Source organism: Pteropus medius, unplaced genomic scaffold (genome assembly GCF_902729225.1).
Source record: "Pteropus medius unplaced genomic scaffold, Ma_sr-lr_union100, whole genome shotgun sequence".
In the NCBI taxonomy this organism is placed as follows: domain Eukaryota; kingdom Metazoa; phylum Chordata; class Mammalia; order Chiroptera; family Pteropodidae; genus Pteropus; species Pteropus medius.
The window spans coordinates 5355846-5379976 of NW_024342469.1; the positions used below are offsets into that span (position 1 = coordinate 5355846).

At 45.9% G+C, this 24131-nt stretch overlaps 1 protein-coding gene across 1 annotated transcript in view; it reads left to right on the forward strand.

The window, feature by feature from the left end:
- TCF20 (transcription factor 20) overlaps positions 1 to 24131 on the forward strand; it is an 86706-nt gene that overhangs the window by 57859 nt on the left and 4716 nt on the right. Inside the window, 3 exon segments of the mRNA XM_039863285.1 lie at positions 14648 to 14741; positions 21636 to 21685; positions 22753 to 22880. Coding sequence (XP_039719219.1) covers positions 14648 to 14741; positions 21636 to 21685; positions 22753 to 22836 — 228 coding nt within the window. The 3' untranslated portion in view covers positions 22837 to 22880.

Genomic DNA, 24131 nt, shown 5'->3' on the forward strand with positions numbered 1-24131 from the left:
CGAGACACTAGAAGAGGTTGTCGGCAAGGAGTAACGATTACAGAATCCGGTAGCTCTCATTTTATCCTTTATCCAAATATTCACAGGGGTTGGCTTCTTGGGAAATTGGAATGGTAGACAAGTCACTTAGCCTCTCCCAGCCCAGTTTCTTAACCTGTGAAATGGAGATAATAACTGACTCCCCAACCACCAGGTGGTTGTAAGAGATGAAATGAGATGCGTCCTAAGTCTGTTGACACTTAGAAATTGGAGGTGGGGGAGGTAGGTGTGGAATCTAGTCAAGATTTCTAATCCTGCTCATACTGCTTTCAAGTTTCCATTTTCTTCAGCTGTTGAAGTGAGAATTGGCCTATGGCTGAGTATCTTCCTACTCTGGGATTAAGTTTCAAAAACAAATGAAGAAAATGTCCAGATCCGTGAAGATGGATTGAGCCAGTAATTCTTAAACTTCCTTGGGGATAAACGCCTGGGACGCTGCCCACCAGTCCTCCATGGTGGCTGCATTGTTGACGCATGCTTCAGGTGATGCCGTTGACAGAATAAAGTCAACTCCGAAAACTCGGTGTTTCTCCGGTCACCCGAAACCATGTCGTGAGCTAGTCTACTAACTTTGGTACCCAAATCCCCATCCTGGGTTTGGAACACATTTTTCCTTCCAGTGCATGGTTTCTGGGAAGAAAAGGTGTGTGGGGGTTTAAAAGCATTGCTGTGGGAGCTGCAATGCCCTGCGAGGTGTCTCACACATTATCACCTCATTAAATGGCCCCATAAAGCCTGCAGAGAGGGTTGACAGATCTGGCAGGCTGGCTTTAGGGCGTAGGGACCAGTGACCCTGTGGATAGTTGCATTGACAGGAGCTGAAATACACCAAGACGTGCTAGTGTTTGAGTTCTTTTCTGCTGGAACCCCACCTGTACAAAAGCGCGTCGGCGCTCTCTCCCTTTGCAGGCCGTCCTTGCACTTGAAGAACTTGCCACTTGCAGGAATAGGGTGGCTTCGCCCGACAAAGCCGTGACGTGTGAATGCTCAGTTGAGTCGAGGGGAGCAGATGAGAGGATTGGTGAGGTGAAGTCAATCTGGGCAACTAAGAAGTGAGGCTGTAGAAGCCCTCCAGGGCCAAGAGTTTGGAACTTTTTTGGAGATTTAAGTTCCAGTATAAGATGCACAGATTTGAGATTGCGTTGAAGGAGGCCTGTTGCGGCTGCAGGTTTGTCCTTTCTGCTGCTGAAACCGTAAGCAGCTAACCAAGGGTTCCTTGGAAATGAGCTGCTTCTGTAATTGGTTTTCTGGAAGCACAGACCCAACTCCCGGGTGGGGTGAGTCGAGGAGAAAAGTGAGCAACTTTCTTGGCAGGTAATTTGTTTTAAAAGGTGCCTTTTTAGATTGAGAAAACAAAAAAGGTAATCATTTCTCTTTATAAGCCAATCCAGTGTTTGAGTAAAGGGGAAAGTAAAAATAAGGTAGCTATCGCATAGTCTTGTGCAACCTGAATTTCAATGTCTTAACCTCTGTCCATAAGCATTTCTCTCTATATGTAGAGAGAAGGCTGTTCTCTTTCTTCTCACAGGGCTGCTGGGGCTCTTGCCCCTGCTGGGTTCGGCCTTTTCTCTGTTCTCTGCTGCCATTCAGAGCAAAGTGCTAATTACTGCTTGAACCTGAACTCCTAGCCCTTCCTTTTTAGCTTCTTAAAGGCACAGCTTCCTTTTCTTCTTAATGTGAAAAATCTCTTCTAGACAAGATATATAACGTTGTCAACAAGTTACAGCTTTCTTCTCTGGCTATAAAAGAAACCTGATTAGAATTATTTTAATGGAGTATGTGTACCTGTGGGTAAGGTAAAATGCAAACTGTGTTCCAGGGGAAAAATAAAACAAGATCTGACTAGCCCAAAGAAACAGCAGTAGTAATCTGTGTTGACTTTTTGATAAGTGGAGTTGTGAAGAATGTGTATTAACAATATATGTTTTGTGCAAGAGAAAAATAGTGAAACCAAGCCTTTTTTTATAATGCTTTAATATTCTAGAAGGGAGGGTAAAGACTGGTTTTCTCTTAAATCGTGGCACTTTATTTAGGAAATTACTTTGTGTTGCTTTGTTTTGCCTCTGTAAATTTATTATTGCTGAACCTGAAGACTGTAAACCCAGGAGAATTAGTTAGACAGGGAATTATAGAACATTTAAAACTCACAGCGAGTGGCCAGTATCCGTGGCCACCACATCCAGAGTCAAAGTTCGTTCCATGTGTGATCATTAGAAATAGTTTCAGTGTTGTGAACACCTTGGTAGAAACAATTAGTACCTGTACTAGTACTGGTACTTGTCTAGAGAACATTATCATCAGTAAAGTGTCTATTAAAACAGATAATTGGGGGTGGGAATAAAGATGGTTAAATACTGTGCCTTACCTGTAAAAATCGCTCTAATAAAAAGATAAATGTTTAGAACGAGTGTACGTAAGTGGCAGTATTGCCGGGTTTTAGCTCAGTCACTAGTAATGGGTTGTTTTAAAAGCCAGCACTCCTGGGTGTCTATGCTGCTCCTGTCTGCAGCACCCAAGGCCTTGCAGATAAGCCCAAAAGGCTTGATTGTTCAGGGGACCTCTGTTTCATGGGAGCGCTGCTGGGACTTCTGTTTTTTCCTTCTGTTTTTATACAGAGTGTCTGGGGAATACCCACATGTCATTTTGAAATTCTCTTTTCCTTCATTGTTAAGGGTGTCTTTTGCCTCATCAATTTTAAAAGATTCTCCAGTCTCCTCCTTTTTTCCCAGCTGGATTATTATCCCTAGTTTACTGTCGAGAAAGTCAAAGCTTAAATGAATCAACTGGCCCAAGCTCACAAAGCTGGTGAGAGGCAGGGCAGGTGTCCACCACCTCCCTCTGGCGGAGCCCTGGCCGCTGGCCCTCGTCCACTGTGGCTCCACCGGACAGCGCGGCTCAAGGGAGCTCCCAGAACCCCTCTCTAGCCCAGGTTTATCTCCACCTTTCCCATTTCATGCCTTGGTGTCTTTTTAGACTATATTAGAGGCAGGAACCAAGAAGATGCTCCACTGAGTATAAGGAAGGCAAACACAGGCAGTGTCATCTAGCTACCTGGAACATGTCTTTCACTGGATTTTTTTCTTCGCTCCACTTTAAGATAAACAAGAAAATGATGAGAAAAACGGCTTGCTAACATTTATTTTCAAAAGCAAATTTTAAGGTATATCTAGGGGTCACTTTGATAAAGCTTAGCTCTGCTGACATCCAACAAGAATACTTCTAAGAATAGAATCATCACTAGGAGGCAATAGAGAATAACCAATTTAATTCAAAATAGTATGGACTTACTGTTCCAGAAAGGATTTCTAGCTTTACCTCCAGTTAATTTCAAATGTCATTTGAAATTAAACCCATTCCTGCTCATTCCAGTTAAGATTTTGCTCTAAGTGCAAAACATTCTATTCTGTAAATGGAATATTTTAAGTGTAAGCTTTTAGAGTGAGGGCTACATGTGTCCTCATCAGAGTCCTGCTGCACTGATGCTCAAAGGGCCCCCCTTCCACTCTGCCCACCAAGTGAGGGCACCCCCACTTAACACCGCCACACGCCAGGCCCACCACCGCTCGTCTCGCGGATCCCGTGGCTATAGCTCATCACCAAGTCCTGTTGCTTTTATCTCCAAGGTGTCTCTAGACTGCAGCCTCTCGTATGCATTTACACACGTTACCCTCCCCCCACCCCCAACTCTTACATGACATTCCTAGCCCGGCCATGGCCCTGGGAGCTGGCCCCTTCAGAATCGTGGTTCTCTGTGTCCCCCTCCACACCCCGAGTGCTTGTTCAGCTGTTCCCGCTGCCGTGGGTGTCTTTCCTTCCCCTTTTGCCCCCTTCACACTCCACTCCGCTGGAGCATGCCTCCCTGCCCCCCTTAGGGTGGGGACGTTCCCGCTAAGCTCAGAAGTACTGTTCACATCCTAACACAGTGCAGCTTTGGCATCTTACCCCCTTCTGTAAGCCCCGAGGGCAGGCACTGGATGGACTCTTGTCCTCAGTTCAGCCCCTTTGCCTCACACCCAGGCCTGCAGAAGAAATTCATCAGATGAACAAAAAAGATTAATTACATATCTGAAGATAAGGTTTAAGAACACTTAAATATCAAGCAAAGACCAGTGACTCAAAGGAGCCTTGACCACCCAAGTCTCTTACAGCCTTTGGGAAAACCAGTATGCTAGAGGGAAGTAGATAGAGAGAAAACCCAGCGAAAAAGACCAAACCGATCGAGTGGCTGCTCATTTTTTTCTGGCCCATGTTTTCAGTTTCTGAACTTTGTACTTTTATATTGAGGATTTAGAATTGAAATATTAATAAGGCAAATTAAAAGCTTCATGAGCAGCTTGTTAGGAAGGTATAACCCTGTCTTCATATTCAGTAGAATAACTTGCATTTCATGATTCTGTAAAGAAGTACCAGCCTGGCCTTTTACCTCTGTCAGCCCCTGGTCACTTCACACATGATAGGGGTGCAGCAGGTGTGTACCTTACCTCCCGCACACCTCACATTTGAAAACCTGGATTTGTAAAACAGCAACAGCGAGAAGAGATGTACATGATAGAAGCTTCCAGAGAATAGATACGTTCCCCGGCTGCATCTTAGACCTAATAAGTCCTCGTTATTTGTTTGCTGGATGGTGAAATGAACGCATCCATTGTGGAAAGGCGTGTGCATTCTTAATACATTCTTCATGTGCTCAAGGTTGCGGCTAAATTCTGGCCCCTCAGTTTGACAGATGGAGTACAGAAAGACAAGGACATTGTTAATGAAGAAAAGGTCCTTCTAGCCCAATTCAAAGCATTGTGACTGCTGTAAACCCACATGCGAGCACAGAGACAGCAGGAAGGGAATCCAGGGGACAAGCTTTCCTTGTGGATCACAGCACGCCAGGGGAGTAGCTGGGAGACACTGCCAGACAGCTGCACTTGGCCATGCTGCCGTGCGTTTTGCTCCACTTCTGGGGCCAGCCACCCCTCGACCCTACTCACTTAGCCACAGTTTATACTGTGGTTTGGAAGGCTTTCCTAAAGAGTCATATTTTTCAGGCTCAGCAGCAGAACCACTTTTGGGGGGTTTTCTGCAAGGAGAATGGGGTCTAAATGGAAAATTTTTTTTCTAGATTATAGTTATATCTGAAAGATAATCCGATTGAAGAAAGTTTGTGCGCGTGTGATTTCTCTCCTGGTTTGGATGGGAAGCAGGTGACTGTCCCTGGGGCAGGGAAGATGGGCTGTTGGGCTCTGGACATGTCCTGAGGAGCAGTACCAGCTACCAGGCCTCAGCTCCTCACGGACCCCCTCAGGGGGTCCAGAAGCAGTGGTAGAGATTATTCTAGGTTATTCTGACGTGGGTGAGTAGGGTTGCATAGCACGGGTGGGGACAGCCTGGGAGAACTGTGGCTACGAGCTCGTGGCAGATGACACTGATGGGAGCAGCCCAAGTCTGCTCTCCACATAGCACAGGAGCAGTGTGTGCGGAGTTCAGCCAACCAGCCCGTGGGCAGTTTCCTCACTCCGTGGTGCAGTATGCCTTTTGCAGAGAGTTCCATCCTTTTGACTTCCCGCTAGTGTTTAATTTACACTAGATTGTGCGTAGTTTTTATTCCACGTTTATTTAGCACCTTTCCTTCCAATGCCAAAGTGCTTCACAAAACATTAAAAATAATCCCCATGTATCTGTATCGTTCAAGGATAGAATTACAGGGGAAGTGTAGTACAATAATAGTGAATATTAGCTACGAGATGCCAGTGTTGAAAGATTTGGCCAGGAGCTGACCGTGCACATCCTCAGAGGTGAAATATTACTGAAACATACCGACAGCAGCTAAAGTTACAGAAAGACCTGAACAGCAGCTGAACGGGCCCATCCAGGCTCCACTTATTCAGGCGGTATTCTGAGGGAAAAAATTCATTCCAAGAAATAGTCTTTTAACTTAGTTTGTCTTAATTTAACAGATTCTACCTGATCTGCCTTGTGTCCAACTTTGACATCAGTAACTGCCAAAAATATGACACATTGTAAGATACCTTTTGTATAGTTTTATAAGTCCAGCAGTTGCATAACTCATTTAGTTTGTAAAACAATTTCACAGTTACTTCACACACCAACATCATAAGGAAAGCAAAGCAAATATTGCCCTCATTTTACAGATGATAAAATTGACGTGACTTTTTCCCACAAGAGCTGACACCCTCGGGTTCTTTTTCCCCTGGCGCCTGTGCCGCTTCACACTTGGATAATACTCACCTAAGTCCCTCTGCGTTCATTTTGAAAAGTTGGTCAGACCTGGAACTTTTGTCTCCAGATTCGCACAATTAGCCGTTAGCCGGTGGATGCTATTGACACGGCTGGCGTTTACCCTGGTATCGTCAGACTTTATTAAGATGCGTAATTAACAGATTCAGTTTCTGAACTTGCCGCTTCTGCTGGGACAGCTATGGGACATAATGCAGCTTTGAAACCATGCACTTTACCTCCCATAGCACCGAGGAAATGGACCTGAGAAGAACTCGGCCTCTCTCTGGCCCTCCAAGGTTGGCTTTGAAGCCTGGGTGATTCTCTGGGCTGTGGTGCGAGTCTCAGAGGCCAGCCCTTCTCCCGAGTCTGAGAATGGCAAGCAACAGAAGAATGTTCCAGCTGGTCTTGTGAGCTTTTATGAAGAACGTAAGATCATCTAGCTCTAAGGAGATGACAGCCCAAAACATACAGGGCTTTGTATGTTGGCTTCGGCCAACACTTTGAAGGGCTCTTGAGGGAAAATTGATAGGGCGCAGAGTCACATCAAAGAAGCTTTCTGGGTCTCAGAGGGTAGCTCCTAGTATGCAGACCGTGTCCCTGCCTGAGACCTGGAGTAGATTGCTCAGGCAGCAGAGGCTTCTGTCCCAGATATAGAAGGCATAATTAAAAGGGAATAAAAGGCTCTTGTTGGTGGCCAGAAATTATCACATACCTTGTCCCACATTCTCCAAGGTCTACCAGCATCAGCTTTTTAACGCATGTGGAAGAGTAGCCTCGTTAATGTTCGGTAAGCTCTCGAGTTTGTCAGACTTTGCATTAGCCCACATTTACAGTTCCCACGGTGTGCCAGGCCCTGGGGACAGAAGAACAAAGCTCATAGTTTAGGGGTGGTGGACAAACGTGAATAGGTAAATACTGTAAACGTGAGCAGAAGTGTGTGCAGTACTACATAAAAGCCATCGTGGGCACAGTAGTGGCAACGTGTGTGATCTTTAACTCGTGAGCAGAATCGATCGTCATCAGCACTAATAATACTCTGACCCAGATGCCTCGGTGCTCCGAGGCTGCTTGGAGATGCTCATTAAACAGAGCGATTATTCAGGTCGCACTTACAGCTCATAGGAAAGAGCATTTCTGTGAATGAAGAGGCACAGTTCTCCTGGGCGCCCGTCGGGTGTGGATGAAACTGCTCCTAGGTGATTCGGCTGCTGCATTTTGCCATCTCCAGTCAGCCAGCTCTGCCTCTTGGGACAGTGACAAGAGCTGTTGAAAGCATCAGAGTGGGCGTCTGGCCACTTTCTGCTGTTTAAACATGCCCACAAAGTTTAAGAACACATTTTATAATTTCCTAAGATTACAGTACAATAAAGAAATGCAAGATTCTTGTCAGAGTTGCTTAAAAATAATCTTTATTCCCTTTGATAACAAATGAAAACTTCACAGTTGAGATTGAACCATTGCTTATTTGAAAAACGTACCTTGGTTTAGAAACCATGGTCAAAGCCCCACCGTGTGTGATTTGTGTGGAGAGCAGTGATATATGGACCTAACCTTTCCTAGGAATGAATATTGTTAAACTTGTAACAACAGTGTAGTCAAAAAACAAGGACATTGAGCTCTGCAGTGACTATTATATTATTCACATTATTGGAGAATGATAATGTAAATAATTTCTTTAGGTAAAAAAAAGTAAAGAATAAAAATCTAATTGGAAATGGTATTAGCCTGGGTGTTGATTTTGGGGACAGAAGAGGAGAATAGAAACAGGATATTACAGAGGTAAGTTTTTATATTCTGTCCTTGGCACCTGGCATGTGGAATTGCTAGATCATATGGTATTTCTGTTTTTAATTTTTTTGAGGAACCTCCATACCGTTTTCCACAGCGGCTGTACCATTTTACATTCCCACCAATGGTGGTGCCCAAGGGGTTCCAATTCCTCCTCATCTTCGCCAACACTTGTTTTTTCTTTGTCTCTCTCTCTCTTCTATTCAACAGGTGTGAGGTGGTACCTCGGTTTGATTTTCATTTCTCTAGGCATGAATCTTGCTGAGCACATTTTCATGTGCTTTATTGGCCAGTTATTTAGAGAAGTCCTTTGCCCATTTTTGAAATAGATTGTTTTGTCGCTGCTGCTGTTGAGTTTTATGAGTTCTCTATATATTCTGGATATTAATCCCTTATTCTGTAGATGATTTGCTAATATTTTCTCCCATTCTGTGGGTTGCCTTTTTATTCTGTTGATAATGTCTTTTGATGCACAAAGTTTAATTTTCATGAAGTCCCAATTTGTCTTTTTTTTTTTTTTTCCGTCATATGAGCCTTTGGTGTCATAACCCGAAAATTATTACCAAATCCAGTTTCATGAGGCTTTTGTTCTATGTTTTCTTCTAAGTGTTTTGTTGTTTTACATGTCATATTTGGGTCTTCGATCCATTTTGAGTTAATTTTTGTATATGGTTTTTGGGAAAGGTTCAACATCATTCTTTTGCATGTGGAAATCCAGTTGTCACAGCCCTGTTTGTTGAAAAGACTGTCTTTTCCCTCATTGAATGGTATTGGTAACCTGGTCAAAATCATTTGACCATTTCTGCAAAGGTTTGTTCCTGGACTCGCTATTCTGTTGTGTATCTCTGTTGTTAAACCAGTGCCACACTGTTCATTACTGCAGCTTTGTCATTGGTTTTGAAATCAGGAAGTATGATTCCTCCAGTTTTGTTCTTTATAAAGACTATTTTGGCTATTCAGGGTTCCCTTGATTCAGTAAGAACTTTAGGATGTTTTTCTGTTTCTGCAAAAAAAGTCATTGGGATTTTGATAGAGGTTGCATTGACTCTGTAGATCACTTCAGGGAAGTATTGACATTTTCATAATATTAAGTCTTCTAATCCATGAACATGGGATGTTTCCATTTATTCATGTCTTTAATTTTTTTTTAGCAGTGTTTTGTAGTTTCCATTGTTCAAGTCTTTCACTTCTTTAGTTAACTCCTAAGTATTTTATTCTTTTTGATGCTATTGAGAATCAATTATTTTATAATTTCCTTACACATCGTTCATGTATAGAAATACAGCTGTTTTTGAGTACTGACTTTGTATTTTGCTACTTTGCTAAATTCACTTATTCTAACAGATTGTTTGTGGACTCTTGAGGATTTTCTGCATGTAGAATCATGTCATCTGTAACCAGATAATTTAATTTTTTCCTTGCACTTCGGACCTTTTTCTTTCCTAATTGTTCTGGCAAAACGTCCAGTACTGTGTTGAAGAGAAGTGGAGAAAGCGCTTTCTTGCCTTGTTCCTCATCTCGGAGGAAATGCTTTCAGTCTTTCACCATTGAGTGCGACACTCCCTGTTGGTTTTTCATAAATGGCTTTTTGTTATGTTGAGGTAGTTTCCTTCGAGTCCTACTTTGTTGAGTGTTTTTATCATAAAAGGGTGTTGAATTTTGTCAAATTCTTTTTCTGCATCAATTGAGATGATCGTGTGGTTATTTCCTTTATACACCGATGTAACTTCAGTAACAGACCTCTGCTCCTTTACAGCTCCAGTCCCTTTTGGTTGTCGAAGTCAACAAAATTATAGCTTTATACTGTGCTCCAAAACTCCAACCAATAAGTCTTAAATGCATTATTCTCTTAAATTAAGTAGAAAACAAGATTTGGAGTCACGAATCAAAGTTACAGTAATACTGGCTTTTACACTAGTAATTGGGTTTTTTCTGTAACTTTAGTCTCCTAAATCATGTAGAAAACAAAAAGTACACTTATAACCCATCATCACAGTAATCCTTCTGTAATTGCCCTTGCATTTACCTGTACGGAGATCTTTATTTCTCCGTGTAGCGTCGATTTATTTGTGGTGTTCTTTTCTTGCACCCCGCAGGACTCCCTTGAGCTTTTCTTGCAGGGTAAGTCTAGCTTTTTTTTTTTTACTTGGGAATGTCTTAATTTCTTCTTCACTCTCAAAGGACAGTTTTGCCAGATAAGACTCTTGGTTGACAGTTTTTTCTTTTGGCACTTTGAATATATCGGCCCACTGTCCGCTGGTCTCCAAAGCTTCTGATGGGGGAACTGCAGAAAACCTTACTAAGGATCACCTGTGACGATTCACTTCTCTCAAGATTCTCTTGGTCTTTGGCTTTTGCACGTTTGATTATAACATGTTTTGGTGTGGATCTCTTTGAGTGCATCTTACGTGGAGGTCATTGATCATCTTGGCTGTTTATATTCATGTCTTTTATTAAATTTAGGAAGTTTTCAGCCATTATTTCTTCCAAGATTATCTCTGCTCCTCTCTCTTTCTCCTCTTTCTGAGACTCCCACGAGTCCTCTGTTGGTCAGCGTAATGGTATCCCACAAGTCCCTTGGTCTCTGTTCACTTTACTTCAACCTTTTTGTTGTTGCTCCTCGAACTCAACCTGTCTTCAGGTTCACCAGTTTTTTCTCCTGCTTGTTCCAAATTGCCTTTGAATCCCTCTAGTGAATTTTTTTTTTTTTTTTCATTTCAGTTCTTGTACTTTTTAGATTCAGAATTCTTTTGGTTTCTTTTTAGATTTTCTCTTTATCAATGTTTTCATTTGTTCACACATTGTCTTTTTTTGACTTTCTCCACATTTTTCTTTAGTTCTTTGAGCATCTTGAAGACAGTTCTTTTAAGTCTTTGTCTAGTGTCCCTGCCATTAGGCCATTAGGTCTTTCTAAGGGATGGTTTCCATTGATTTTTTTTTTTTTCCTTAATGGGCCATATGTTCTAGTTTTTTTGTATGCCTGTGAGTTTTGTTGAACACTGGACATTTGAACCTTATAATGTGATAACTGAAAATCAGATTCTCTCCCTTCCCCAGGGTTTGCTTTTTTTTTTTTTTTGGTAATTGTTGCAGACTATCTCTGTGCCTAAAATCAGCCTGAGGTGTAAACTTAAGGTCTTCTCAGGTCTCTTCTGAGTCTTTGCCCTGGGAATATACGGTCATTTTCTTATTTTCCCTGTATATGCAGTTGTTTTTGAATGTCTTAGTCTTTAACGTCTGGTTCCCAAAAGGGGAAAAAGCAAAAAAGTGAAAGTGGGGTAACATTCTCTTAGATCCCCAGGAAGCCACTTCAGCCAGGAAGGAGGGAGTGGGGACAGCAATAATGGCTGCCTGCTTCTTTGTCCCACCTCTGTAATCAGAAGCAGCAGTCAGCAGTTAGAGAAGAGATCCCCAGTACTTGGAGGACAGTGGGGGTTTTTGCCTACCCTGGCTTCTGCAAGTTATGTGCAAGCTGCTCGGGAACGTGTGCTCAGCTGCCCACCACTTGATCAAGAGTGGGAGATGGGTAGCTGCTACTGTGCTGAGGGCTGAAATTGACCAGAATTAACTGCAATTTATCATCCAAGTCTTCCCTTGGAAGTTGTAACCCTTCAGCAGACTCCAGAGTTTCAGAGTAGTTATATCAGACAGATTCTGCCAGTACAGTTGTTGTCCAGGTGGGCAGACAGATTCCTGGTCTACCTACTCCGCCATCTTCCCAGAATCTTCAGATTGGCATTTCTAACGAGTTCTCAGATGATGCCACTGTTGCTGGTACAAAGACTACACTGAGAACCACTGAACTAAAGTATTTTAAAGTCCTTTCTTTCAGGCCTTAAGATACCATGCAGGGTCTTTCTCCCCTGGATGCAATATGGTAATTGTGCTTTTTAATTGAAAGGAGCAAACATTCTATTAACGTAACTTCCTGGGGTTAGTTTGCTTTCTTTATGAAAAAGGTAGGACCTGTGGTCTGTGGGCTGGTTCAGGACAGGAGCTTTGGCGGCCTGGCAGGGGACAGAGGGGCATGTGTTGCGGTGGGAAGGAAACGGACATTGTTCGCATCTGAGTTTGTTCGCTTCTCTTTCCTGTCTGTAAACTCGGGTGATGACAAGGCCTGCTCTGCAGGTTTCTTTTCGTAGGTGGTCTATGTAGAACATCTGGCGTGTGTCTGGCACATGGTCATCTTGGGTCATATTTACTGAGCACTTTTGATCCCGTCACTGTTCTAAGCCTGGATTCACACATTTAACCCTCACAACATCTCTGCGAGATAGATGACATTATTAGGGCCATGTTTGCAGGTTTAGGAAACAAAGGTTTGGAATTTAGCCAAGGACACATGGAAAGGAAGTGGCCGGACCATTTACCAGGGGTTATTTAAGTTCCAGAGCCCACACACTTAAATGTACACAGCAGTGCCTCGAATACTAGGCCATCCTATATCGATAGTTCCTGCAAGTCACAAAATTCAACTAAAAGGTGGATTTAAAAAAGAAAAATGTCCTCTCCCTTAACAAGTCTGGAGACAGGATAGGTCTGGGGTTTGTTAAGTTGGTGCTCAGCAGTATCACAAAGGATCTAGGCGCGCTCTGTCATGTCACTGCTCTCCCCAGCGGGTTGAGCTTTGTATTTAGAGCTGTCCCCTCCTGGTGATAAAATGGAGATATCTCATCATCCCATCCTTACAATAGCCGAGGGAGAAGATGCCTCTTGTTTTTAAGTGGGATGAAACTTTCTCAGAAGCTCCTTTCCCCGCACTTTACTACCAGAAATGCTTGACACACCCATTTCTAAATGGCCACCACTAATTGAGGGTCACCACTCAGGGTGGGGACAGGACAGTCTGGAGCACAATCCCTCCAGGTAGCTGACTATTTGGGGCTCCTTTCGTAGGAAGAGGTGGAGCAGGAATGGCTGCAGGTAGGCCACTGAGAAGTCAGCCACACTGACTCCTTCTGGCTGACAGTGAGTCCTTTTGTTCTGAAGGTGCTCTGTGGCACCGATAAAAGTAGATAAAGTCTAGGGCTCCCCAAAATGCTGCCAGCTGTCCTTGTTTTCCTCCAGGCCGAGTAGTCTTTTATTTCTTGGCAAGCGTGTAGAGTGCATGGTAGACACTTACTGGTTATCAGCTTCCAGAGGATGTCGGTCTTCTGAGGAAGCTAAGCCCTGGAAGCACTCGTCGTGCAGCCCGCTTCCTGCCCCGGTTGGTTGTCTCTGGAAGGTGCCGGGGTGGTCAGCCGGCTCGGTCAGACCTGAAGCAGGCTGCTTCCTCTCCTGTGTCTCAGGCACCTCATCTGTGGAGTGGGGATGATGCAGGACAGGTATGGGGACTGGATGAGTTGGTCCACGTCAGTCGCATACAGCAGTGCCTGATGCACAGTGAGCGCTTGGGCTGCGCTGTTGCCGCATTAGTGTGGTTTTATGCTCAGCATCAGCATTAGGGAGCTTGACACAGCTCCCTGTTGGCCTCCTGCCATTGTGTGTGGGAGGTGTTTGTTCTCTGGCACCGTCCAGGTGGGCTTCACTCCCACTGGGTGAGATGTTCTGACTGCCGTAGGCCTGCGTGCTACACTGACCCCTGATAGGCTGCCATCCGGGGCCCGCCTTTGCGTGGGAAGGGGCGCCATTTAGTCACTTTGCCCAAGAGGGTATGGGCACCCAAGAAAGCCTTTCTTTCCCACAAGGACAGCTGCTTAGGGAGCACTTTTATTCTTCCTAGAATCAGGAACAAGTGCCCATATCTTCCAGGTAGTCTTACCTGGCTGTGCCTCGGCCATCGGAAGAATCTGCATCCTGCCTCAGTAGGCCAGTGTGGTTGAATTTTACAAATATGATTATTGATGATAGGACACATTTCTCATGCCGACAGGAGTGAGCGCTCCCAGCAGCCACTTGAGAGGGATGATAGAGATGTGCCCACTTTAAGGAAACCTGACTATGTAAGGAGGAGCATCTCAACTACAGAATAATGTTTCACTTAGCCAGAAATTCATGGCAGGTTTCCTAGTGCATTTAAAATAGGATTTGTGTATAAAAATACCATTTGCACACAGGAGCTCATATTTTCTGAAAGGGGAAATATACTTGTATTGGGCATTTGGGATAAGCAGAATAAAAATATAATCTTACAAATATAAGAACTGGAAACCAAATTCCACTTTTAATTCTGAAAGGTTTATATATAACTCTACTATCTTACCCTCTCCTCCTACCCCAGACTTCCACAGCAGAAATAAACAGGCAGGAACTGCAGGCAGTTCAAGATCATGGCGAGGAATGAGGAGAAGACAGGCAGACAGGCGATGGGTGGAGGCACAGCGGGCACGGCAGGGCCGGGCGCACCACCCTCTCCCCGCTGTGGCGGTCTGTTTATTTGTGAGCATCTGTGAGGCCTGGCCTGAAAGCTCCCGCTGGATCTCCTCTGCCTGTGGCCAGCGAGTGGCGGTTAGAAATCGACCTGCCTATCCTGCCCCCACAATCCCCTGTAACCACAGGGACACGTGCCGAGGTCTGACCAGTGGGGTCTGGGGATAGCCTGAGGAGGGGACAGAATCTGGGATGCTGACATGTCTGACTTCGTTCCTTTCAGAAATGTTCCCACTGCCAGGAGGCAGGCGCCACCTTGGGCTGCTACAACAAAGGCTGCTCCTTCCGATACCATTACCCGTGTGCCGTCGACGCAGGTAAGATGGGGTCGTGGACCCTTGTCAGAGCCACCCAAAGGGTGGGACACGCACTTCGATTCTCTGTCTTCTCTCCCTTCGTCATAGTTCTTTTTGTCTCTTCTGACCCTATTCTGTTTGTAAATTCTAAAGGAATGCAGAGAGGAGAATGAAAAGGAGTGAAATGGGGTAATTTTTTAATAACAGTTTTATTCATATAATGCACACACAATTCACTTAAATGTACAATTCAGTGGTTTTTAGTATATTCAGAGTTGTGCAGCCATCATCACAATAAATTTTAGAATATGTTTGTCACTTCGTAAAACTTCCCCCCACCTTGACTCCCAGCCCCTGGCAACCACTAATTGACTTTCTGTCTGCGGATTTGGCTGTTCTGGACATTTTATATACATGGAATCATGTGGCCTTTGTGACTGGCTTCTTTCACTTAGCATTTTCATTTTTATTGCCAATTAATAGTTTATTATAAGCATATACCTTTATCATTCAATATTTGATACACATTCAGGTTGTTTCCACTTTTTGATGAGTACAAATAGTGCCACTGTCCACATACAAGTCTTTGTGTGGACTTAATGTTTTCAGTTCCCTTGGGAAAAACCTAGGAGTGGCATAACTGGGTCGTATGGTAACTGTTTAACCCTTTGAAAACCTACCTGTCAGACTGTTTTCCAAGGTGGCTGCACCATTTTACATCCCTCCAGCATTGTGTGCGGGTTCCAGTTTCTCCATGTTCTCACTGCCACTGGTTATTGTCTTTGTTATTATAGCCGTCCAGTGGTTATGAAGTGGCATGTCACGGTGATTCTAATTTACATTTCCCTGGTGGTTGATGATGTTGAACGTCTTTAATGAAGTCCAGTTTATCTATTTTTTTCTTTTATTGCTGGTTGCTTTTTCTTATATCTAAGAAACCATTGCCTAATCCAGAATCACAAAGATTTTTTTATGCCTGTGTTTTCTCCTATGAGTTTCTCCTTACACAGACGGGCCTTTGATCCATTTTGAGTTAATTTTTATGTGTGGTTAGAAGTAGGAGTCCAGTTCAGCTTTTTGCACGTGGATTCCAGCTGTCCCAACACCATGTGTAGAAAAGGCTGTTCTTTCCTCATTCAGTGATCTTGGCACCTTTGTCGAAAACCAGCTGACCATAAATGTATGGACTTATTTCTAGACTCTCTCCAGTACCACACTGTCTTGAATACTGTAGCTTCGTAGTACATTTTGAAATGAGGAAATGTGTGTCCTCCGATTTTATTTCTTTTTTCCAAGGTTGTTTTGGCTCTTCTGGGTCTTTTGCTGATTCATATGAATTTTAGGATCGGTTTGTCCACTTCTGTAAAAAACAGCCATTGAAACTTTGGCAGGGCTTGCATTGAACCTGCAGATCAGTGAGGGAACACTGCCATCTTAACAACAGTCTGTCTTCTAATCTATGATCATGGGGCACCTTTCCATTTATTTCAGTCTCTAATTTCTTTCAACAGCGTTTTGTAGTTTTCAGAGCATATGTTTTGCACTTCTTTTGCTAAATTTATTCCTAAGTGGTTTTTTGTTGTTTGTTTGTTTATTTTCGGTGCGATTGTAAATGGAATTTTCTTAATTTATTTTCAGATTGTTCATCGTGAGTGTATAGAAATACAGTTTATTTTGGTATATTGATCTTATATCCTACAACTTTGCTCAATTCATTGATTGTTATAATAGTTTTTTAGTGGATTTCTATATACAAGATATGTCATCTGTGAATAGTTTTACTTTTTTCTTTTTCTTGCCTTGACTAGAACTTTTAGTATAATGTTGGATAGATGTGGCAGGAGCTGACATCCTTATCTTGTTTCCAACCCATTAAATATGATAGCTGTGGGCTTTTCATTGATGCAGCTGAGGAAGTTCCTTCTGTTCCTGGTTTGTGGAGCATTTGTATCATGAAAGGGTGTTTCATTTTGTCAGACATTTTTTCCAAGTCCATTGAGATGATCACAGCAATGTTTTGCAGTGTGATAACTGTTTAAAAAAAAAAGAGAGAGAGAGAAACCTTTTGTCCAAGAAATACCGTCCAGTGACTGAAGCAGAAGACTCGAGTTCTGACTCAGCCTGGGAAAATCCTCTTTCTTCCTCTGAAGTCTCGTCTCTTCAGCGGATATTTTCACCAGTTACTTCTTGCATATAAGATGCGTCTAAGAACTTCACCTAGCTGGCCCTCCTGTAATGCTCACAGTCAGGAAGGAGGGAAAGAAAAATGGAAAGATAAACTGAGTATTGAAAGTGGCATGGTGCTTGCTATCTCTCAGTGCTTCCGGGTACTGAGGGGGGCACATGACTTTCAATGGAGGCAGCTGTACCATCTCTAAGAGGTGGGGTTTGAATTGGATCTAGCAGGGGAGAAGGGGAGGGGACGTGGCTGGCAGGTGTGGAAGCAGGTACAGAGGCATGAAGCACACGGAGTGGGATCTGTCCAGCGTGGAAAGAATGAGTTCATCACCGCCACGCTTCCCTCCGGAGCTGCTATTCGGCACGCCTGACGTTTGCCCACGCACGGCCCCTCGCCGTCACGCCCTTCTCTTATCCCTCCTTACACGCCTCCCTCTTCTTTCCAAATTTCTGTAAAAAGAGCAGCTGAAAAGAACAAGAAAGGTATAAAGAGAGAACACCTATGCCAAAGTTAGATTCTCATAAAAGGATGTTTGCACATGCCGAAGGCAGCTGGTGGCCAGGGCGCCTTGAAATGTCAGTTCAGAGACTTTGGATTTTGGTCTGTACCTTTCATTCTCCTCTTCCTCTAAATGTTTCCTGCTGAGTCTCAGCTGTACTTCACCCTGAGTTGTGGTCTGGCATGTTCTATAGAACAGCCATTAAATCCTCCTCCACTCAAGATCCAACTTTTCTCGTTTTCATGATACTGCCCCTGGTTACATCAGAATGTTTTGTTTTATTTTCTAGTTTAAGCTTCATGGTTTTTAAATGAAGATTCTTAAGTATTTTGGCAGTTGTGAGTTCTATGTGGGGGGCAGCGTAAGAGTTGGCTCTCCCAGGCAGTGGCTGGGTAAGAAGTGATCACCTGCTCTGAGGCTCTGCTCAGAACGACCAGGTGATCACAGGCAGGTAACCTCATGCCCCGCTCAAGGGATTAAGCAGCACTAACAGAACTTTCTGTAGTGATGGAATGTTCTAGATCTGCACTTGCCAGCATGGTAGCCTCAAGTCATGTGTGATCATTGAGTGCTTGAAACATGGCTAGTGGAAATGACAGACCAAATTTTTTATTTTATTTAAACGTATGTGGCCATGTGTGGCTAGCGGCTAGTGGCCAGGTGGCCAGCAGCTTAGCACCACCTCAGGTGGCGGGGTTAGGGTTCTTCAGGAAAGACCCAGGGCTTTCCCTTCTCTCCAGGGAGGGCTGCCTGGTTCACCATCTCACACCCCCAGCAGGGAGGCAGGGGCTGCTTTACCAGTTGAGGGTTAGTAAGCCAATGGCACTTGTCCCTCTCTCTGAGCGTGTAGTGTGTGGCCTGCTCAGGTAAAGAGGTTACATACATGCCTCTTTGGCAGATGTCAGTGGCCAAATCTCCAGCGATAGGCTGCCCGGGTCGGCGAGGCCAATGCGAGCCTCGGCTTCTAGCTTTGCTGGCCCAGCTGCCACATCCTCTGCTCCTCCTAAGAAGCAGCTTCACAAGGTGACTGTGTCTTGGGCATTTTTGATGACTCAGGTCACAATGACCCAGAGGCCTGCGCTGCCCCAGGGGGCAGCTCCTTGTATTTGTCCTTCCCCTTCCCGATCTCGGGAATTCTGTTCTGTGTGTGAAGGACTTTTGCATACAGGAAAGTTCGTGATTTTTTTTTTTGATCAAGTGATAAAAATAAGCCCCTGGTCTGAGAACCCCTCATCTCCACAGAATAAGGAAAAGTCATACATTTCGACCTCTGCCCTTCTGCCGACCCGACTGCCCGAACCTTCACAGAGCTGTGGGCGTCTCAGGGAAAATCTTTAATTACTGGGGACAGCTCCATGGAAACAAAATCTTTGTTTCAATAGGCTCTGTGGCTCTTGAAGTTTCCCCCTACCTGATGCTGCTCCTACATTTATGACATCATGGTTAGCAATTTTGTGCAGCTTGTTACATCACAGGCACAGGATTTGGCTCCGGGGTGGGAAATGCAGTAATAAGAACCTGAGCACTGGTTTAGGGGGAAAAAAAGGTTTAATGTATTTAATGCAATGAGCCACAACAATTAAGACCCAAGGAAAAAAGCGCTGTGCTGGCTCATTAAAAATTCGCTGTGCGTAAAGAATCTTGCCTGGAGGGGATTCTCCTTCTACTCTCATGAAGAAACACAGCTGGGAATTTCACTTTCTGCAGCCTGCTCTCTCTGCCTGAGACTTTGATCTTGCAGTCCAGGGCTCAGAGCCCTGGCTGGGTGATTAAGGGATGACTGGTGGTGGTCAAGGCCTTCCTGTGTCCCAGCCTGTCTTCTACTAACGTGAGTGCTCACTGCAGCTCTGAGGTAGGTTGTAGATCAGCTGGAGACAGGCACAGAGGACACTCGTGAGATCTCACTTCCCTTTTCCTCTCTCTCGGAGCCCCCATCCTCAGCCTGGGGTCTTATATGGATGCACGTGGGTATCCGAAGCTCCTACAAGGAGCTTCCTATAAGGAGCTCCGCAAAGTCCACTCTGCCCTTAAGCTCAGAGAGAGAAGTTTCAAAGCAGAGTACCCTCTGGGACGTTGGATATTTGTGTGCATGGAAGCCATCTTGTGGACCAGACAGCCTTGTGAGTCTTCTCCAACTTGTGTGATGTCCAGCAAGCCGTCTACTTTGACTTCACTGTGGAAGTGCTGGCCAGGCCCTCTGGACGGTGTAGGAAACACATCGAGAGGCGGGCTGGCTGGCTGCGGGGCCAGGCGCCTGTTCAGAGACCTCAGAGGAGGTCTACTACCCTTCTGACCGCTCTCAGCTCTTCCCCCAGTGGGGACTAGTCCCTGCACCCTGCCAAGTGTCAGCTCTCCAGCCGGGGTCGTGCCCTGCCAGGGACAGGACTTGCACTTCCTGATGGCCTGGGGGTGTTGAGACTAGGCCGGAGCCCTTGTCCACAGCGTTCCTGTGTGGGAAGCCCGGCCAGAGGTGGATGCCGTCTCTGGCACGTTTGTTTAGGAGGCTTACGTTTCCCCAGATTCAAGGTTGCCTTTGGTGTGCACTTAATCTTGTTTTATTTTTTCTGCTTTTTAACTTAAAAGGAGACATGTTTTCTAACTTTAGACGTATTTTACTGATGGCTCATCACAGCTGGTGGTCACTGGTCATGGCTGTGAGAGGAACTGAGCCACCTCTGCCTCTCTGATGAGCCTTTGCCAACTAACATGACTCCTCCCTCCCCATTTTTAAACTCCTGTGCCATGAGGGTGGCCGAGCCCACGTGGGCTCTACTCTTTCTCTTCGGCTCACATTAGAGACTGCCAGCAAGCATGCTGCCACAGCCCAGGTAAGGGGAAGTGCTTCCCCTGAGTGCCAGTTGTCTGCCTCCTGCTGTTCGTAAGCTCTCTGGCAGATTGGAGCAGCAGGAGCCTTGGTCACGCCATGTACTTGTGGGTTTTAAATTAACACATTTCATTTACCGCCACGCTCTGTGCTTACGGGGGAGGGCGCGGAGGTTTGCAGGACTCGCCAAGTCCCCGGGCCCTGGGGCCTGCCCAGAGTCGAGGAGGCTCACTCCTAGATAGTATATTTCAGGACTCCGTGTGGGGACGGTAGTTGGAGGTTCAAGTCTAAGCTGAATTGTGAAAGGGTCTTTTTTTATTCGTTTACAGTAAGAGGACCTGAGAATTTTTCATCTGTGTTTTTCTTGCTTATTACACATTTTCATTTAAAATCTGTGGGTACACAGGCTGCTAATCTGGACCTCAGTTTAAACGAGTTAAATTGTAAATTTAGCAGGCTAAGCACCGTGGCTGCCTCCCGCCGTGGTGCCTGGGAGCGATCTGAGAATGTGCGATCAATATTTATTAACATTCTGCCACCGCACCTCGCGCCAGTGACCTGGCTGTCGGTCTCCGGGAGCCGTGGCGTGCGGAGCGAACTCATTAATGCGATTTCCTCGCCTGCGCCTCGCACTACCCTTGTGCCACAGCGTGCCGCTCACCTGGAGGCGGATGCGCGTCCTTGCTGTCATCGAGGATGCTGTCACTGTGTTAGAAGTTGGAATGAATCATTTCCCTCCGAGGATTAATAGCCCCTTCACGGGGGTTCACTCTCCTCTGAAGCATTTAGCGTGGATTATGGGGCTCGTGTGGAGAGCTTCTCCCTGTCTCTGTGAGTTGTAGGGTGAAGGGGACGGCAAGGCGCTCAGCCTGGCCCCCTTCCTGTGTGACACGTGGTGTCGACAGGAGGAAAGGTGCCCCCAGATTCAGTGTTTTCACCGGGAAGCTTTGACTGGTGCCTGTAGAGCGGGCTTAGCCTAGAATCGGGGATTTTAAAAACAACATTTATTAGAGATGATTTCTGATTATTAAAACAATATAACATCATGGAAATACAGTAGAAATAAAATTAGGTCACCTATAATCTTACCATCCAAAGAGAACCACAGTTATATTTTGGTAGATTTCCTTTGTCTTTTTTTAATGCATATAAAACATTTTGATAAAATTAGCATCATACTTACACATTTGCTTCCTGTTTTTCAAGCAATTTTGCATCATGAATGTTTCTCATACACAGTTAGCTATTTTGAAATGTTAATTTTTTAAGTGACCAATATTCCATCATGTTTCAGTACCACAGTTTATGTGCGGATGTCTCTAATGTTTCCTATTAGAAATGACAGTGTGGGGACCCTGTCAGTCTCGGCCAGCCTGGCCCCACTCACCGGCACTGTCCGCTTCTGTCTTGCAGATTGTTTGCTACATGAGGAGAATTTCTCGGTGAGGTGCCCCAAGCACAAGGTGAGTCAGAGCCCCAGAGAGCTTGTGCTCCCAACAGCGGGGGTGGGGAAGGCGGACATCGGAGGACCGAGGCCACCCTGCCAGGTCTCACTCTGCTGGGCTCCTGGCCTCAGGAGGGTAGAGAGGCCCAGTGCTAGAGGGAGGCCTGCGGCATGGGGTGTGGCCGCCCGTGTGGTGTGGGGGGCTGGAGAAGCGTGTTGGAGAGAATCGTCTGTCTGTCTGTCAAGAGGAATTAGGAGATCAAGCTCAGTAAAGCCGGTCTCACTTTAGTTTAATGGAGCCCCGCTCACAGGTTGGCGTGAAATGAGGTTGGTTATAGGCCTCGACACGGAAGTGAAGGCATTTGCCCAGGCCAGGAGAAATACAGCTGACTCCAGGGTTTAGGGTAAACTCCCCGTTTCTTCTGGGTTTCACTTCAGCAGAAGTCACTGGCGATCGGTCCAAAGTTGGCAGTTGAGGGGCTGCCACTGCCTTGTTTCCCAGTTGGTTCAAGAGGTGGTCTCTTGGTCACCTCTTTTAGGAAAAGATAGAAGATAAGGGGGTGAATGGTCTGTTTTTGAGAGGAGAGGGTCTGAGGAAGGAAGCCCAGGAAGGCACTGAGATGCTGGAGGCTGTCACCACCGGGAATGTCCTGCGGTGGCCGACTCTCCTCTGGCTGAGGTCACACTGACACCTGGCGGTCACTGGCTGTTCACAGTCTCCATCTCCAAATAGAGCCAGAAAGTACTAGAAAGAGGTCATCCTGGCAGGTCGGCCCTCAGAATGCTTCTAAAAGATGCTCACTTATGCTTTTCTTTAAAAATTATTTCCAGAGATGGCTCGTAGGATCCTACAGTAATCTTTATCTTTATGTAATTTATATGTTTCTATTTTTTAAACTTCCCTTTTTTAATGGGCACATTTTACCTCAGAAAACTGTCTGAATATCTCCTGTTTGTCGTTCAGTACTGACTCTGCCTTTTCTTTCCTTTTCCATGTGCCGTCCTCTCCTCACCTCCGCCCTCCCTGACCCCCACGCTTGTTCTTCTGTCCCTCCTGTCTTGTCTCCTTGGCTTTGCCGGCGTCAGCCTCCCCTCCCGTGCCCTCTCCCCCCCTTGCAGAACAAGACAGCGAAAGGCAGCCTCAGCACAGAGCAGTCGGAGCGGGGGTGAGGGGGGCAGTGTGCTCGTGGGAATGGAAAGTACAGCAAGCACAGGTGAGTCGGGGTGCCGCCCCTGCCGGACACGCCAAGTGGGTGTCATGGCCTCCGCCCTCCACCCCTGAGGCCAGGCTGCACCACAAATGTGTAATCGGCGGACTGCTAACCCCAGGTGTTGCCTAGCTCCCCAGAATGCCTGTGGAGAGGTGGCGTGTGCCTCCCATTGCCCATTAGGGTTCCAGGCGACTGCTCTGAAATCAGGCCTTGCGTGTGATGTCCCTGAAGGCAGAGTGGCTTCGGGATGGACCCTCGGGGTGGGGGGTTCCTGTGGCCAGCCGCCCTCACTCGTCCGCATCTGAGAACGGCTCATATTGTAGCCAGAGGTCTTCTTAATTTACTCCATTATCTGTAAAGCTTATGGCGCATTTTCCTTTGAAAAACAAAAAATTCCCCAAGTTTTGTTGTTCGAAGTCTTTTTTTCCCCAGTACTCTGAAGGATTCTTTTTCACAGAAGTACAAAGGGAAGGGAAATCCCCTCAAAGATTTAGTAGACTTTGGCATCCGATTTAATTTTACTCTTAAAAATCTCAGGAGATTGAATTGTGCTTTTTGTGAGTGCGTCTGTGGGCTTGTGGTCGGCTGGCGGCGTGTGCGTCTCTGAAAATAGGATTATAGGGCCGATGTCTCTAGAAGCAGCAGGCCCGCCGCTCCCTGCTGGCTTCTTCGCCTTCCCTGTCCTCCCCGAGTCAGAGGGATGAGAAAAACATTGTAAAGAGAAGGAAAAGAAAAACCAACACGTAACTTGGGGCACTTGCTCCTACAAGCTGGGTGGGTCCAATCGTTGCAGCCGTGCTCCTCGGGGGCCCGTTTCTCTGTAAAGAGGGCCTCGTGTGTCGGGCCTGGCCCGCCCCAGACAGGCGTACTAGGCCTGTCCCTTTGGGGCAACGCCACATCCCTGACGGGTCTCTGTGGAATGCGCCCACCCCCTCATTACTGAATCCCTAACAGTAATCGGAGGAAGTCGCTTCAGCGTGGCAGCCTTCCTCTGAGAGTCGTCATTCGTAGGTGGGCCCTGATGCTGCCTGCCAGGGAAGCGCCCTCTGCCCTGCCGTGTGATGAGTGGCCGCTGGGGGCTGTCAGGAGGGGACTTGATGGTCGTGCTTTTCTCTCTTCCTCTCGCAGGGAGTGGGGCTGGGAAGGGGGGGAGCTGAGCAGGACAGGCGGGCAGTTGGGTCACAGGAAGCAAATGAGCACGTGGAGGTCGCCGGCTGCGGCCACTGCGGCACCTCCGGCTGTGGCTCCCACAAT